This window comes from Adiantum capillus-veneris, chromosome 27 (assembly GCF_014529385.1).
Source record: "Adiantum capillus-veneris isolate H3 chromosome 27, ASM1452938v2, whole genome shotgun sequence".
Taxonomy (NCBI): Eukaryota; Viridiplantae; Streptophyta; class Polypodiopsida; order Polypodiales; family Pteridaceae; genus Adiantum; species Adiantum capillus-veneris.
In genome coordinates this window covers 118,716,036-118,729,560 of record NC_140957.1, presented here as the reverse complement: position 1 = coordinate 118,729,560, position 13,525 = coordinate 118,716,036, and the positions used below count along the sequence as shown (strand labels likewise).

Here is a 13,525-nt window from a genome sequence, read left to right as displayed (position 1 = left end):
CATGGCATATTGTATGTTGAGCACGTTTCTCTCATGGATTAGCACGAATGTATGCGGATTTTTCGTGAAAAGCTGAAAAGTATGTATGTAAGGAAGTCACATTCCATGTCTCTTCCTTGGCATGACACAATTTACGAACGAGCACATGAAAGTATGAGCACCAAGCATGGGTATTTCCATTGTGATTTGCCACAGTTGATTGATTTCGATCAAACAAAAAAGATTCGATCTCATTGTTTGCATGTGTTTGATGAACGGGTTGTCATTCCGTCTCTATGTTCATCTACATTACATACACACTCTTTAGAGAAGACAAGATTTTTTCCCTTCACTTTACATGGAATGGGTATGTTCATGGTTTTGTGTTGGAAATGGTTTCAAGAATTTTCAGCCATGGAGATTCTTGAAGAACAAGGAAGCACGACTCTCATCGAAGTTGAAGCATCGAAGGAGCCACAGAAGACTTTGTGTCGCTTTCGGCGCAACCCAAAGAAGCAAGCGTTGCAGACCTTTATGAAGTTCAAGTACCGCACGACCCACACATCAGAGTGGGCCGGCGAAGAGTCCCTTCCAGGATTCCGGATGCTATTGGCACTCTCCCTCGACGCCATACAGTTCGATACCAGTACCTCACTTTGAAAAGGAGGGGATGTCACGTGACACATCCAACCCTATGTGTCCGTGGACAAGCTACAATATGATCAAGGTTCAGTTCAGTCAAGTCAATCTAAATTAGAAGTGATCTGGCACTTTTGTGAGTCTATTCGTAGACCGTGCATGCCCAGTCACTTAGCATAGATGCATATCCTCTGGTTGCACGCAACATGATCATCAAAATTCCCATCAAAATCCATCAGATTCAGTTAGGAAAATTTTCCAGTGCATTTAGGCTATTTTCCCTATTTTTGGTATTTTTCACTTATTATTTTTAAGTGACTTCCCAACAAAAGTAGGTAGGGCAATTTTACTAAGTTAATATAAAAGCAAACCCAAGTTAGCACTTTCTAGCAGAAGAGGCAGCAGGAGCTTCCCGCTCAACAGGCACCTTCTCAGCAGGAACCCCTCAGCACCCCTAAGTTTTTGGATCCCCATCCTCGCCGGGCATTTCCAACACTTGGCGTTTTAGCCAGTGTTACCAGGGAACGGACATTTCGAGCCTTGGAACGTCGGAACGACGTTCCGGCCGGCTGGGATTTTTTGGAACGCGTCGGAACGGAACAGCGTTCCGGCTGGAAACTGTCACCGGAACGGGACGACCGGAACGGAACGGACCGGAACGGCCCCAACGGCCATAAACGGCAGTTTTTGAAATTGAAAAAAATGACTGTTAGGCAACCAACGGCCATTTTCAGCAGTCAAAAAAGTATATAATGCCCCCCTATAATGCCCCCCTCCTCCCCCATTCTTCACACACTCATCAAGCCTCAAGGCCCATTCTCCCTTGCTTGAGCCTTGCTCTCAACTCTCAAGCCAAGCTCATTCTCCCTAGCTTGCTCTCAACTCTCAAGCCATAGTGTGGCGCCGCAGCATGCCTAAAGGCTCAAGCTCTCAACCTCTCTCTCTCTTGGGCTAACTTCTAAGTTCTAACCCTCAACTTTCAAGGCTCAAGGCTCGAGCTCTCACGGAATCAAGCGGCAAGCCTCTCTCTCTCAATCCCTCTCTCTCTCTCTCAAAGTTCAAGATCAAGCTCTCTCTTTCACGGATAATCCATCATCCATGGCCTCTTCTTCTCGTTCAACCCCCTCCGTTCATGCGGGCAACACTCAAAAGACGAAGGAATGGTCGTGGTGGGATGAAGTGACCTCGGAGGGCACCTTGTCGGCGGCGGGAGGTTCTCGTGCATGGGGATGCAAGCTATGCTCTTACACGCGAAAAGGGGGGCATGACAAAGTGAGGACACACTTTCTTCGAGTGCCGGGACATGAGGTGAAATTTTGTGCCAACGTAACCATCGAGAAGAGGAAGGAGCTCGAGGAAAAGGATCGGCAATTCAACCATAAAGCCAAGCCGGCACGCAAAGGTATTGATCCAAAGACCCTCATTTTCCCTTCTTCCTCTCTACCCGGTGTAGGTGTTGGTGCATCTTCAAAAGATCCAATTCATCACCAAAAGACCCTTACCACCTCTTGGGACCCAAAGAAGAAAGAAGAGGTGGATGCGGCCGTGGCCCGATTCTTCTATCACGACCATATCCCATTTGTCGCAGCGAGGTATGTACATTGTTTTACGATTCATCAATCTTCTCTCTCATTTCTTCCGTTATCGTCGTTTCCACTTTTTTGATACTAACCTCTTCTATGTTTGATCGAAATAGGTCGGAGTATTGGAAAGTCATGGTGCAACGGATAGGAGAGTATGGCACCGGCTATGTGCCGCCATCTTCAGAGGCTCTCCGAACCACCTAGCTCGATCGAGAGAAGGCTATCGTGGAGCAAGCAACCCTCAACATTCAGCGTCTTTGGGCAAAACATGGCGTTTCTCTCATTGCTGACGGGTGGAGCGATACAAGGAAGAGATCTATCCATGGTCTCGTCGCATACTCCAGTGGAGAGATGTACTTTGTGCACTCTCATGATGCCACTGAGAGTGGCAAGTCCGCCGATGTCCTCTCTGCAGAGTGGACAACGGCCATAGAAACCATCGGTGAGCAACACGTGGTGGCCTTTGTCACAGATGGGGAGGCATCAAACAGGGAAGCAGCAGCTATCATAGAGGGCCACTATCCGCATGTGACAGTGTGCTTTTGCATGGCACACTGCTTGAACAACATTCTGAAAGACATCGGCAAGCTAGACTGGATTGCTCCAGTCATTGCTGATGCAGTGAAGATGGTTACTTTCATCAACAATCACAACTTGGTTCGGAGTGAGTACCTCAAGAGGTCGGGCGGCAAAGTGCTTCTAAAGTATTCAGATACCCGCTTCGCATTCAACTTTCTTCTTGTACGCAGGCTGTCTGAATGTCAAAATGCGGTCCGACAGGTCTTCATCAGTGATGAGTTCACCACCTCCCCCTATGCAAAGACAGTTGCAGGGATTTTGTGCAAGGATAAGGCAGAGGATCTTGAGTTCTGGAAGGAGCTCAAGAGTCTAGATGCACAGGTAAAACCGGTGGTTCATTTGCTTCGAGTTCTGGATGGCATGGATCCTTGCATTGGCAAGATTTATGAGGCAATGGACCGCATGATTGAGCAGCTTGCACAACTTGAGCCGAACGCAGAGCGATATGAGGAGATCCATGCGCTTTGCAGCTCGAGGTGGAATTCATATGCCTCTCCTTTACACGGGGCAGCGTACATGGTGGATCCAGAGTTCCAAGGTGCAGGGCAAGAGACAGATAGGGAAGTCATGAACCAATTTACAGAGATCTTAAACAAGATGGTTCTAGACAGAGATGGGCGACGCATTGTCAGAGATCAGCTGAGACAGTACAGAGAGATGCGAGGGTCATTTGGCAGTCCAAATGCTCAGATTGATCGCAAGAAAATAGGTTCAGTGCTTTGGTGGGAGGACTATGGCTATGATGGCCCTGAGCTTCAGAGATTGGCGATCCGTATTCTCAGCCAGTCAGTTAGTACCTCATGCTTGGAGCAATTGTGGAGTACCTTTAACCACATTGCTTCCAAGAAGAGGAATCGGCTTAGAGTGGAGAAGGCTAATGATCTTGTCTTCGTCAGCGCAAATTTGAAAATGCTTTGCAAGAGTACAGACAAACAAACAGATCCTTTTACACAGTGGGAGATGGAGCAAGAGGCTTCTCAGGCGGGTGGAGATGCACATCCACCAACACCAGGTACTTCATCTGTGACTGAGATCGAGCCGGACCTAGACCTCGATGATGAGGAATGGGAGGATGTGCATGATTTACAGCCGGCTACTACGGATTGGGAGGCCTCTCAGGCTAGTGGCTCTTGAGTCTTGAGTCTTTGCCATTTATCCACCTTTTTGTATGGCTGCTTGAGCCTTGCCCTCTTTGCCATTTGTAGCTACTAGCATCTTTATGGTATTTGTCACCTTCAGTCTTTTGGTATTGTGGTCACTGAAGTCTGGTTTGAACTTTGCCCCCCTTTGGTTTTTTTGTAGCACCTTGGCCACTGGCGGCCCTTGAGGCTTGTTACTATGTTAGCCATAATTAATTCCAAAGTGTTATCTCTGACTACTACTCTTGCAATTATTTGAGAGCATTGTGTATGTACTATGGGCATTGTGTTTGCTCATTGTTGTTCATCTGGCTATGTTGTTCATCTGGCTATGTACTCTGGGCGCCTCACATCCCAATCAAGTCATAATAAGGTTAAATGGTCTTCGAATCGTGTTTTTTGTGGGTATTAGAGTCAAAGGACTCTAATACTACTTGTATTCAAACACATAACGCTAAAAAAAAAAATATTTGGGTGTTTTTTTAGCCTGCCGTTCCGCGCCGTTCCCGTTCCGGGCCCATTCCCGTTCCCCCGTTCCACAGGGAGGCCTGTCGCCGTTCCCGTTCCGCGTTCCGGGTAACTCTGGTTTTAGCCCTTGCCTTGATCGCCATCATCATCAGCATCCTAGCGTTTGCAGATTCCTCCCATCGCCAACACCTCCAATTGCTAGCGTTTTCCATTTCAACCCATCAGCGTTTTTGGATTCCATCAGGCCCAGCCTTTTTGGCTAAGGATACAAGCAGCCCAGCGTTAGTGGTTTTCAGCCATTGCCGCAGCAAAACAACAGCGTTTTCAGCCCTATGGGACAGCAGTAGAATCAGCCCCAATTGGTTGCAGAAGGACCCCCATTTTCAACCGTAAAAACGCAGTCAAAACAGTCATTTTCAGCCACCCAAAACAGCCCAAAGATTTGCAGATTTTCAGCAGATAGAAGACCACAAATTTTCAGCCCTAAGGTCGTCGTCATCATCACCGTCGTCGTCATCGGCATAGTCCAAGTTGCATCAGTCCATTGCATACGCATCGTACCACTTTGTGCAATCAAAAAGTAGACCACTCTCGCCGACGATAGTGGGGCCTTCGAAGGAGCGTTTTACGTCTCTAGTGTCGTATCCTCTTCTCTCTCTATCTCTCAGTCTCATTCACTTGCAAGCACAGTGTCCACTCACTTTGTTCGTGATCATAGCACTTTCCATTAAGAACGGAAGGCTCTCCCTTCCATAAGAACTAAAAGGAACCTTGAGCAACACTCATCTTGAGCAAAGCGCAAACAATCATTCCGCTGCACCTAACACCGTTCTTCAGTGGCTTGACACGTCAGCAGTTTGTGACAGTAGCTCCCTACTAGATGGGGTTTTTCACGCGACAAGAGATCCTCATTGCAGTAAGGGCTTGCTCAAACACATATTCTTGCCTGTTCTTCGAGGTTCAGAGGGAGAGCCGCCTGCACATAGTCACTACCGAGGCACCAGAGGTGGCTGAGTGTTGCTTTCAACGGATCAGAGTTGTGGGCATCGGTGGGAGGACTTAAGTCATAGATCCCAACCTGACAGATCTTGAGGCAGGACCTAGGGGCTCTAAGCTTGGGAAAGCCGCCCCTGGTGCGAGTGCACTGGGACATGGGACCAAGAGGAGTGGTTTTGGCAGATCTCATTACTTTAGCTGATCACGCGAGGACCCCTTTCTTCCAGTACACAGCTTGGCTGGCTCGTCACATACTAACAACGCGGAGAGGCTTGTCCAAGTCTCACGTCCGACTTGTTGGCAAGCTTCCAAGAGCGCTTGTGGGATAGCAGACAACCAAGGCGAGTTACTATGTTCCAGTGGCTAGTTGCACATCAAGCTACTACAAGTGGAAGTTCGTTGGTGCACAGCGGTCTCTCGACAGTATGTGCCACCTGTGACCACTCACTTAGAGACTCAATGTCACTGTATGTGGGATTACCCCATGGCACAACAAGTTTAACTCCGAATTCTTCGGCTTATACTTGCACTCTCTACAGCCAGACAGTACACTTGGGGTGTTGCAACTTGGTCTACACTTGCGGGCCCAACACTTCGTTTTGAGATGGCTTTGGTCAGTAGGATGATTGTGATATAGGAGGGCCAACCTACCCTCTAGCCAGCCACAGAGTTAGTCACTCAAGGGTGGAGCAGAGATAGTGAGTGGTGTTGAGAGCTCATCTACAACCTGACATTGTGGTTCATCTGGCGAGCTCACTGCTTTTGCATCTTCTAGGTTCGACCCATCCTACCGCCGGAGATTGTCCGTGCCATTTGGCTAGAGCTGATCCACACACTTAGGAGCCAGTATGAGAGACTCCAACACAAATCTGACTACATGCGAAAGTGGAGCACCATGAGGCTTTCTTGCGACTTTGGCACTCAAGGCCCTTCTTCACCATGGTTCATGGTGTGCCTAGGTGACAATACCATCCACCAGTGTGGTTGTTTCCCCCTCCCATCTCCTGATTTAGCCAACATTGTACATATCATTTCTTTGGAGATTCTTCCCACACATTGATGTAGCCCTCTCTAACAGGGGCATATTGTAGCCCATTGGGCAGTTTCTTTAAACTATTGGAAGGATCTTGTTCTAGCAAATAAATAAATCCATTGGGCCTAAATTGACGGTAGAGCAACGTGCAGAATACTACAAGAAGGGTAAGTGCCATGGCTTTGAAGAAGTTAGGCATATTTTAGCCAAGTGCCCAAAGAAAGAAGCGAAAGAGAGCTCAGAGAATAAACCAAAGAATTCTAAAGCAGCAAAGGACTGAACAAAGAAAGAAAACACAAAAGCAAGACTTGTTATGGATTTCATGCGAGTGACCTTAGACCAAGGGGATGAGAGTACAGACCAAGGGGATGAGAGTACAAGGCTCTACAAAGTGTGGGGCAAAGTACGATATCCAGAGACGCTGATATTTTTTTGATGCAAGAGCCAAGGCCAACTTCATTTCACCAGAATTGGCAGGTCGACTTAGATACGCCTAAGGAAATGGAACCACAATTGGATGCAATTCTAGCGACACCAGGGCCTCGGCCATTTTGTACATAATGAAATCCGGTCTTTTTGTATACTCCATTTTTTTCTCAAAGAACATAAAGATTCAAATTTGTCGGAATTACAATCTTAATGCCAAGATTTCCTTCTAAGCTCAAGCTGATTGTTTCTCTGAAGGGTTTACTTGCAGAGCTACCTCCTGAAAGACCAGAGGATCACACAATTGAATTGATTCCTAGTAGTACGCCACAAAAACAGCCACCTTACAAATTGAGTAAAGCCCAGAATGAAGCAATAATGAACCAAGTCAAAGAACTTTTGGAAAAGGGTCTAATTCAGCCCAGTACCTCGCCTTTTTGTTCACCAGTGCTTGTTTTAGAGATCGTGTCCCACTTGGATCTGGATCAAGTATACCAGCAAAGCCTCACCAAGTTAGGCTTGCACATGCTCGCACATATAATGCCCTACGATTCCAGCCGGTATTATAGAAAGAGTGCTACTCATTGCTTCAATCTGATCTAATGGATCTTCCCGGGCATGCAGGTCTTGCAAACAAACTCACAAGGATGCGAGTTCAGAAGCCCCTAAAATTTCTTGTCAGTCGTAGTAGCATGTCCACATGGTACATTGAGCCCAAGTGCACGTTAGATAAAAACAAAAACAACCTTGAATTTTCGCTACACAAATGGGGTTTCGTCTATTATATGTAGCTTTCCAAGAGCTCTACCCAAGCTCTTTCAGCTAAAAGCCATATTGTGTCACCTGGCTGCCACATCAGCAGACACCTTGTCACTAGCACTTGCCTCATTATCAGTCCACCACATCAGCTCTCTACCACATCACCAAACTACCATGTTACCCTTTGGTGATAGCTGCATTGCAAACTCTGCCTTCACATATCCTGCAGAACCAATCGTTCATAGGAGATAGTCCATGAAAGCATAGCCTCTTGTGGCCATACAATGAAAGACATGTGGCATAGTAGCAGCCATATACAGACCAATAGCCCATCATGCCTAATACAAGATCCACATAACAAGAATAAGTCCCTATATGCTCTCTTATCGTCTCAACTTGGACACCTACCGCAAGGGGTCACAAGGCTCCCCCGGGCATAAATATGGGATTCTAGGCTGCATTACATGGCAAATCAAGACAAGGGTCATACACCACTAATACTACATGGTCTACACATTGAAGCGCCTTACCTTTTCAAATTGGGATTCCGTCTTCTTTTTCAGCCCCTTGGTGCTGAATGAGGTAATCCACCAGAAATTGTGGAATACGACACAGGCAACAAACCAGACTTAGAGAGTTCTTTTAATTACTCGCTTGAGTTGAAAGATGTCTATAGACAACGTCTTATCCACATGGCTTTACAACATCCAGGATGAAGTTAAATCACCCCTTAGGAAACAAATAAACAAGCTAAAATGCAGGACTAAGAAAAAAGCATTGACGAAATGACCCTTTTTCTTTGTTCTTAAACTTAAGCCGTCAATAAGTATCACTCACATGTTTCCCATAATGCTGTGTTGTTGTCCCCTGAGCCCATAAAAAGTTTCTCGAGGACAGCGTGGAATGACCTGATTTGTTCCCTTGATTTCAACCTTCATGGGCTTTCCATCTAACAGTACATCTTGATATCTCTTTACAGCTGTCTCTGCATCTACTCTTCTTGAATACAGTACCTCTGCACATCCCTGCAATAATCATTTCAAATGCACATCTACAAGATAGATACAGGTCAAAGACAGAGGCAATAAACGCATGAAAAGCACACACACACACACACACACACACACACACACACACACACACACAGAGGCGTGAGAGAGAAACACAAACAATGATCCTACTTCTTCTAGGTAGAGTAAATATCCACTCCCTTGAATTTCATGCGTAAAGAACATAACCAGTGGCAAACAATACGTTGGAGCACAAGAGAAACACGGAAAATTATCCTAATTCTTCTAGGTAGTGTAAAAGATCCATTCAGTTGAATTTCATGCGTAAAGAACATAACCAGTGGCAACTCTACCTCAGAGCGGCCACTTCTGTCGTAGCGTACAGAGGACCACTTGACATCACCAACTTCTGAGAAAAGTTCCTAAAACAAGGCACCAAAGGGCAGCTCACAATTTTCAGATGATTGCACAAACTAAGAAATGGCGATGACTTCTTTAATTGAATAAGTAGAGAAATAAAAACAATACCTTGATATCTTCGTCCGACACCCCATAATCCAGGTTGGAAATAAAAACTTTTGTGCCTGTTTCAATTTCTGATGTCGATCCATTATAGTGTGGCTCAGCTTCAAATAGATCATGCTTCCAAGGACCATCAACATCCCTCTAATACAAGCGGAGCAATTAAAGTTTAGCAAACCTGCCTTCCTCAAAAATATATGATAAGTAAATGAAAATTTTTAACAGAAAAAAAGTGCCTTTGAGAGAGTCATAAACAGGATAAAGCTCTCACAGAAACCAACCAATATGACATGTGCAGAACCAAGCTTACCCAGAATAAAGATTGAACTTAGAAATGTTTCTTTGGAGATGAGCATGTAAAAGCCAAAAAACTACAAGAACTGGACCATATTTCTTTTAAGTCTGCTCATGCTTCTGCACACGAGCCAGCGAATATCTGGGATGGCAGGAAATTCTCACGTGGCACTCAAGGCCCGTGCGAAAAGACAAGATGTGTCATGTTTCTTTTCAAACAGCACACTATGGAAAACAGAGAGAGAGAGAGAGAGAGAGAGAGAGAGAGAGAGAGAGAGAGAGACTCTGGCTTCAAAACGTTCGGACAATCAATCACGGGCACCATTGCAAAAAGAAAGGGGAAGAGAAAGAATGAGCTTGCCTTAGCTGTCGTGTAGGGAGAAGGGCGAAAGCTTGGCAGCAAGGGGTCTCTGCGGATGGGTCCCAGAGCGGCGGAGCCAAAGGGAAAGTCGCCATAGCCATTTCTTTTACCTCTTTCTGCTCGCACTCGCCCGCCCTCCTTACGCGCCTTCATCAGATCTTCCAAAGACGAGTCCAGCACACTTCCCATTGCGCTCTCTCTCTCTCTCTCTCTCTCTCTCTCTCGTGTATGTATGCACGCAGTCACAGCTATGGCGGGAGGTGCGTCAGCTGGCGGAAAATGAAACTGCCTGAATCCCCCGCGCCGTATTGAAGGGCATCTAAAGAGCATCGAGAGTATCGGGTAGCTCTTAAATGCTCCAATTTTGAACTTAGGCTGAGTTCACACGGACCGCAAAGGGAGGCGAAGTGATGCAGAGAAGATGGCATTGCCTGATTGGTGTGCCCTCAAATCTGAGCTTCCGGACCCACCTCAGAATTGGGCGATACCCCCCGGCCCCCTCGGAAGAAGAACACTTCCACCCACCTGGGCCAGCTTTGCCTTCGTCTAATTTTCAGTAGTGCTTCTAATATGGTATCTGACCACTAGGACACTGTAGGGAATTTCCATTTTCCTTGATGTTTTAATGATAAGGTCTCCCAATAATCGTATGTGCCTTTAATCTGGAATCTAACCACTAGGACATTGTAGGGAATTGCCATTTGCCTTGATGTTTCAATAATAAGGTCTCCCACTAACGTGTTTATATGTAAGACTTAAATACTATCTAGATTTTGTGGTGATTGTGGTACCTTGTCAAATAACATCAGTTGCCTCTTATGATGTACCAACCTACTCAGATGTCTCGTTTGGGCTCCTTTGTAAATCTATGGCAGTTTTTTGAGTGGTGCTAGGCAACACAATAGTTGTAGTTGTAGAAGTGTGAGCCACTTCTGGAGTTGTTAGCTCATATTTTGTATCGCTAGATGTCCCTGCTAGTTTCTTCACATACTCAATTGATCCAATAACTATTTTGTTAATTTCTACTTCTTTGTAACCAGTTCAGAAGTTTGAGTTGAGCTATTCTCTAGATCGTGCCTTGTGTGAGCAATGCCTTTAGATCTTTCTAAGTTTCTAGACGTTGAACAGGGCGAACAGGGGACACACCCAATACACACCAAAAATGCTTCTCTATAGCTCAGGGCTTCCACAACACCCCTATCCACTAGAAATCACTCTCACAATAGATCATTCACACCAGCAGGGTCTCGCATGCACACTCCATAGACTCACGCACTCACTGCTCACTCCACAAATGAGCACACTCACTCCGCACTACTCACTCCACAGACTTCTACACACACAGCACCTCTCTCTCTCTCTCTCTCTCTCTCTCTCTCTCTCTCTCTCTCTCTCTGTGTGTGTGTGTGTGTGTGTGTGTGTGTGTGTGTGTGCGCGCACACACACAACACACTCTCAGGGGGGCAAACCTGCCAACACACACTCGAAAACACACATACAAGAGCCAAAAAGAGAAAGGGGAATCGACACAAAATGCGGCAATGCTGGCTTCTCTTTGCTCGAAAACACCATGTACAATCCAGCTCCGTCGGCACAGCCTTGACGAGCACAAAACACCTGAGTCGTAGCCCTTGTTGGCGCCCTCCTCTGTTGGATCTTTCCTCCTCTTCTCTCGTTGTAGAGAAAGCTCCTCCCTCCTTGGAGCTCACGTATTCCAAAATAGCTCCTCAAGAATGCAAAAAATTGTTGCCCTTATGGGTGTGGGTCTCCTTGCTATTCGGTAGCTTCACTTTTGCATGTGACCAACCACCTTCTATTTTTTGGCTAACTTGAGCCCCACGTTGTGCATGTACACACCCTTACTTGGAGCCCCGATGGCGTCGTCGATGCTCTATACCTTTACCCTCAAAAAATATTGCCCCTAAGGGCGTGTGGAAATGAGTCCTTGCATCGAGCTACCATGTCATCACCTGTTACAACAGCACACGGCGGCCATCAACACCAACGCCAGCGGAACATCACAGGCCGCCAAGGCACTTCCCCACGCGCTCGCACAGCGCCACAGGTGCCAACCACCATAGCCCACGCCTAGGAGAGCTCCCCTCCCCATCTCAACTTACTTAATAGCATGGCGCCATACAATATATATGACATTCTTCTTGGCTCAAAGAATCCGCATATGGGACAAATGTAGTGCCACGTGGCACCACCATAGGGCACCAACCCCCAAGGGGTGCACATAAAAAACCACCTTTAAGTACCCCCTTTGAATTAAAATAACTCCTTGCTCATCTGCTCAATGCTCAAGTCGTGAAATCATACCAAAGCCCTTGTTCTTTACTTTGATCGACCTGGCCCTGGCTGCATTCTGAGACTCTGAAGCCCGCCAATCAAGGCTACAAAAAGCAAAAAACATATGATGCCTCCTCACCACTAACTGCACCAACCTTCAACATGCCCTAACTTTGCAATCGTGGCCCCAATTGGTGAGTCGCCAATTTTTGTTCACTTTATACATTGCATATCACACTCTAGAATCTGGTCAAGCCCCAAAAAACTCTCGAGGGGCACATCTACTGATGCAGTCAACTAGGCGCATAACTAGCCTCCCTGAAAACTTTAATCAGCCATATCTTTCACATGGGGGCTCTGTTTGAGAAGCCGTCTGAACTAGCTCATACGACACTTCAAACACTACATTTCAAAGCCCCAACTAAGCATTCCGGAGATTATACATGTCAAACCATTTGGCCCTTTTTGGCTTATGAAACCACATTAACCACACATTTCATCTATCACCTACCTGCCTAGGATCGTTGTACCTGCCTTAGCACTCCAGCTTCCGCCTATCAGCATATACATCCCTGCTTGTGCCCTCTGCTATGGTTGACATACTTTAGCTACACCATCATTGTCCACCCCCTAGTTGAACATTCATGTTTAACCACAAAACATCTTTAACCATCCACAATTTGTAAGACTAGCCAACATAGTGAGCAAACCAAAAAAACTACTACCATATGTACAAAGTTTTATTGTTTCTTCTATCGTCAATCCTCAAGTGGGTTGCCCCACCCCCTGCATCCTAGTGATAGCCATTTTTTGGCTATCCGTAATTGCCATAGTGAGCTGCCTCACCCTACCAAAATTACGCAAACATTGTGGCTATCTTCACCTTTTCATTGTACGTAGACTTGTGTGAGCCAAGGAACTTTTCCCATATCTCCTTAAAAACCCTCAGCTAGCTAGGCTAGTTGAGCTAAACAATAAATAAAAATAGAAAATAAAATATATTACGATCCATTTGTGTATAAATATTTTATTATATATAGGATTTAAATATGAAGGTTTTTTATTATAATTATTTTAAAATTTATTTAAATACTTTTACTTAAGTGTACGTTATTTGTCTAAGTATGTTATGTACATTGACTCATCATTACCATAATTTTTCTTATCAGTGTTCATAGTCTTTATTCTATAAAAAGATCTCTTCACTCAAGTCTCTCTAAATTTTTGTGTAAATCCACTCCAAGAAAAAATTACAAAAATACCTTTCACCCAGTCATTGCCGTTTACTAAACTACTATCTTTTACATGTATTTTTTTCTTACTTCTCATAAATAGACTTACATCAATATAAACAAATGAGGGTCCCCTCATTTGATTCCCTATATTTTCATATATATTATTTTTATATCCAAGTGACAATAGTTTAGATTCCATGAATTGTTTAT

General features: G+C 45.4%; 1 protein-coding gene across 2 annotated transcripts in view; it reads right to left on the bottom strand.

Annotated features, from left to right (window-relative positions):
- Positions 1-10,347, bottom strand: part of LOC147422641 (THO complex subunit 4A-like) — an 86,321-nt gene extending 75,974 nt beyond the window's left edge. Inside the window, exons 1-4 of one of the 2 annotated variants that reach the window (XM_086502808.1) lie at positions 9,789-10,347; positions 9,140-9,277; positions 8,965-9,033; positions 8,439-8,626 (exon numbers count right to left, since the gene is read on the bottom strand). In XM_086502808.1, the coding sequence (XP_086358934.1) occupies positions 8,439-8,626; positions 8,965-9,033; positions 9,140-9,277; positions 9,789-10,118 (725 nt within the window). In that variant the 5' untranslated portion in view covers positions 10,119-10,347. The remainder of the gene's footprint in view (positions 1-8,438; positions 8,627-8,964; positions 9,034-9,139; positions 9,278-9,788) is intronic. The other variant, XM_086502807.1, reaches the window with a different exon arrangement.
- Positions 10,348-13,525: the final 3,178 nt, after the last annotated feature.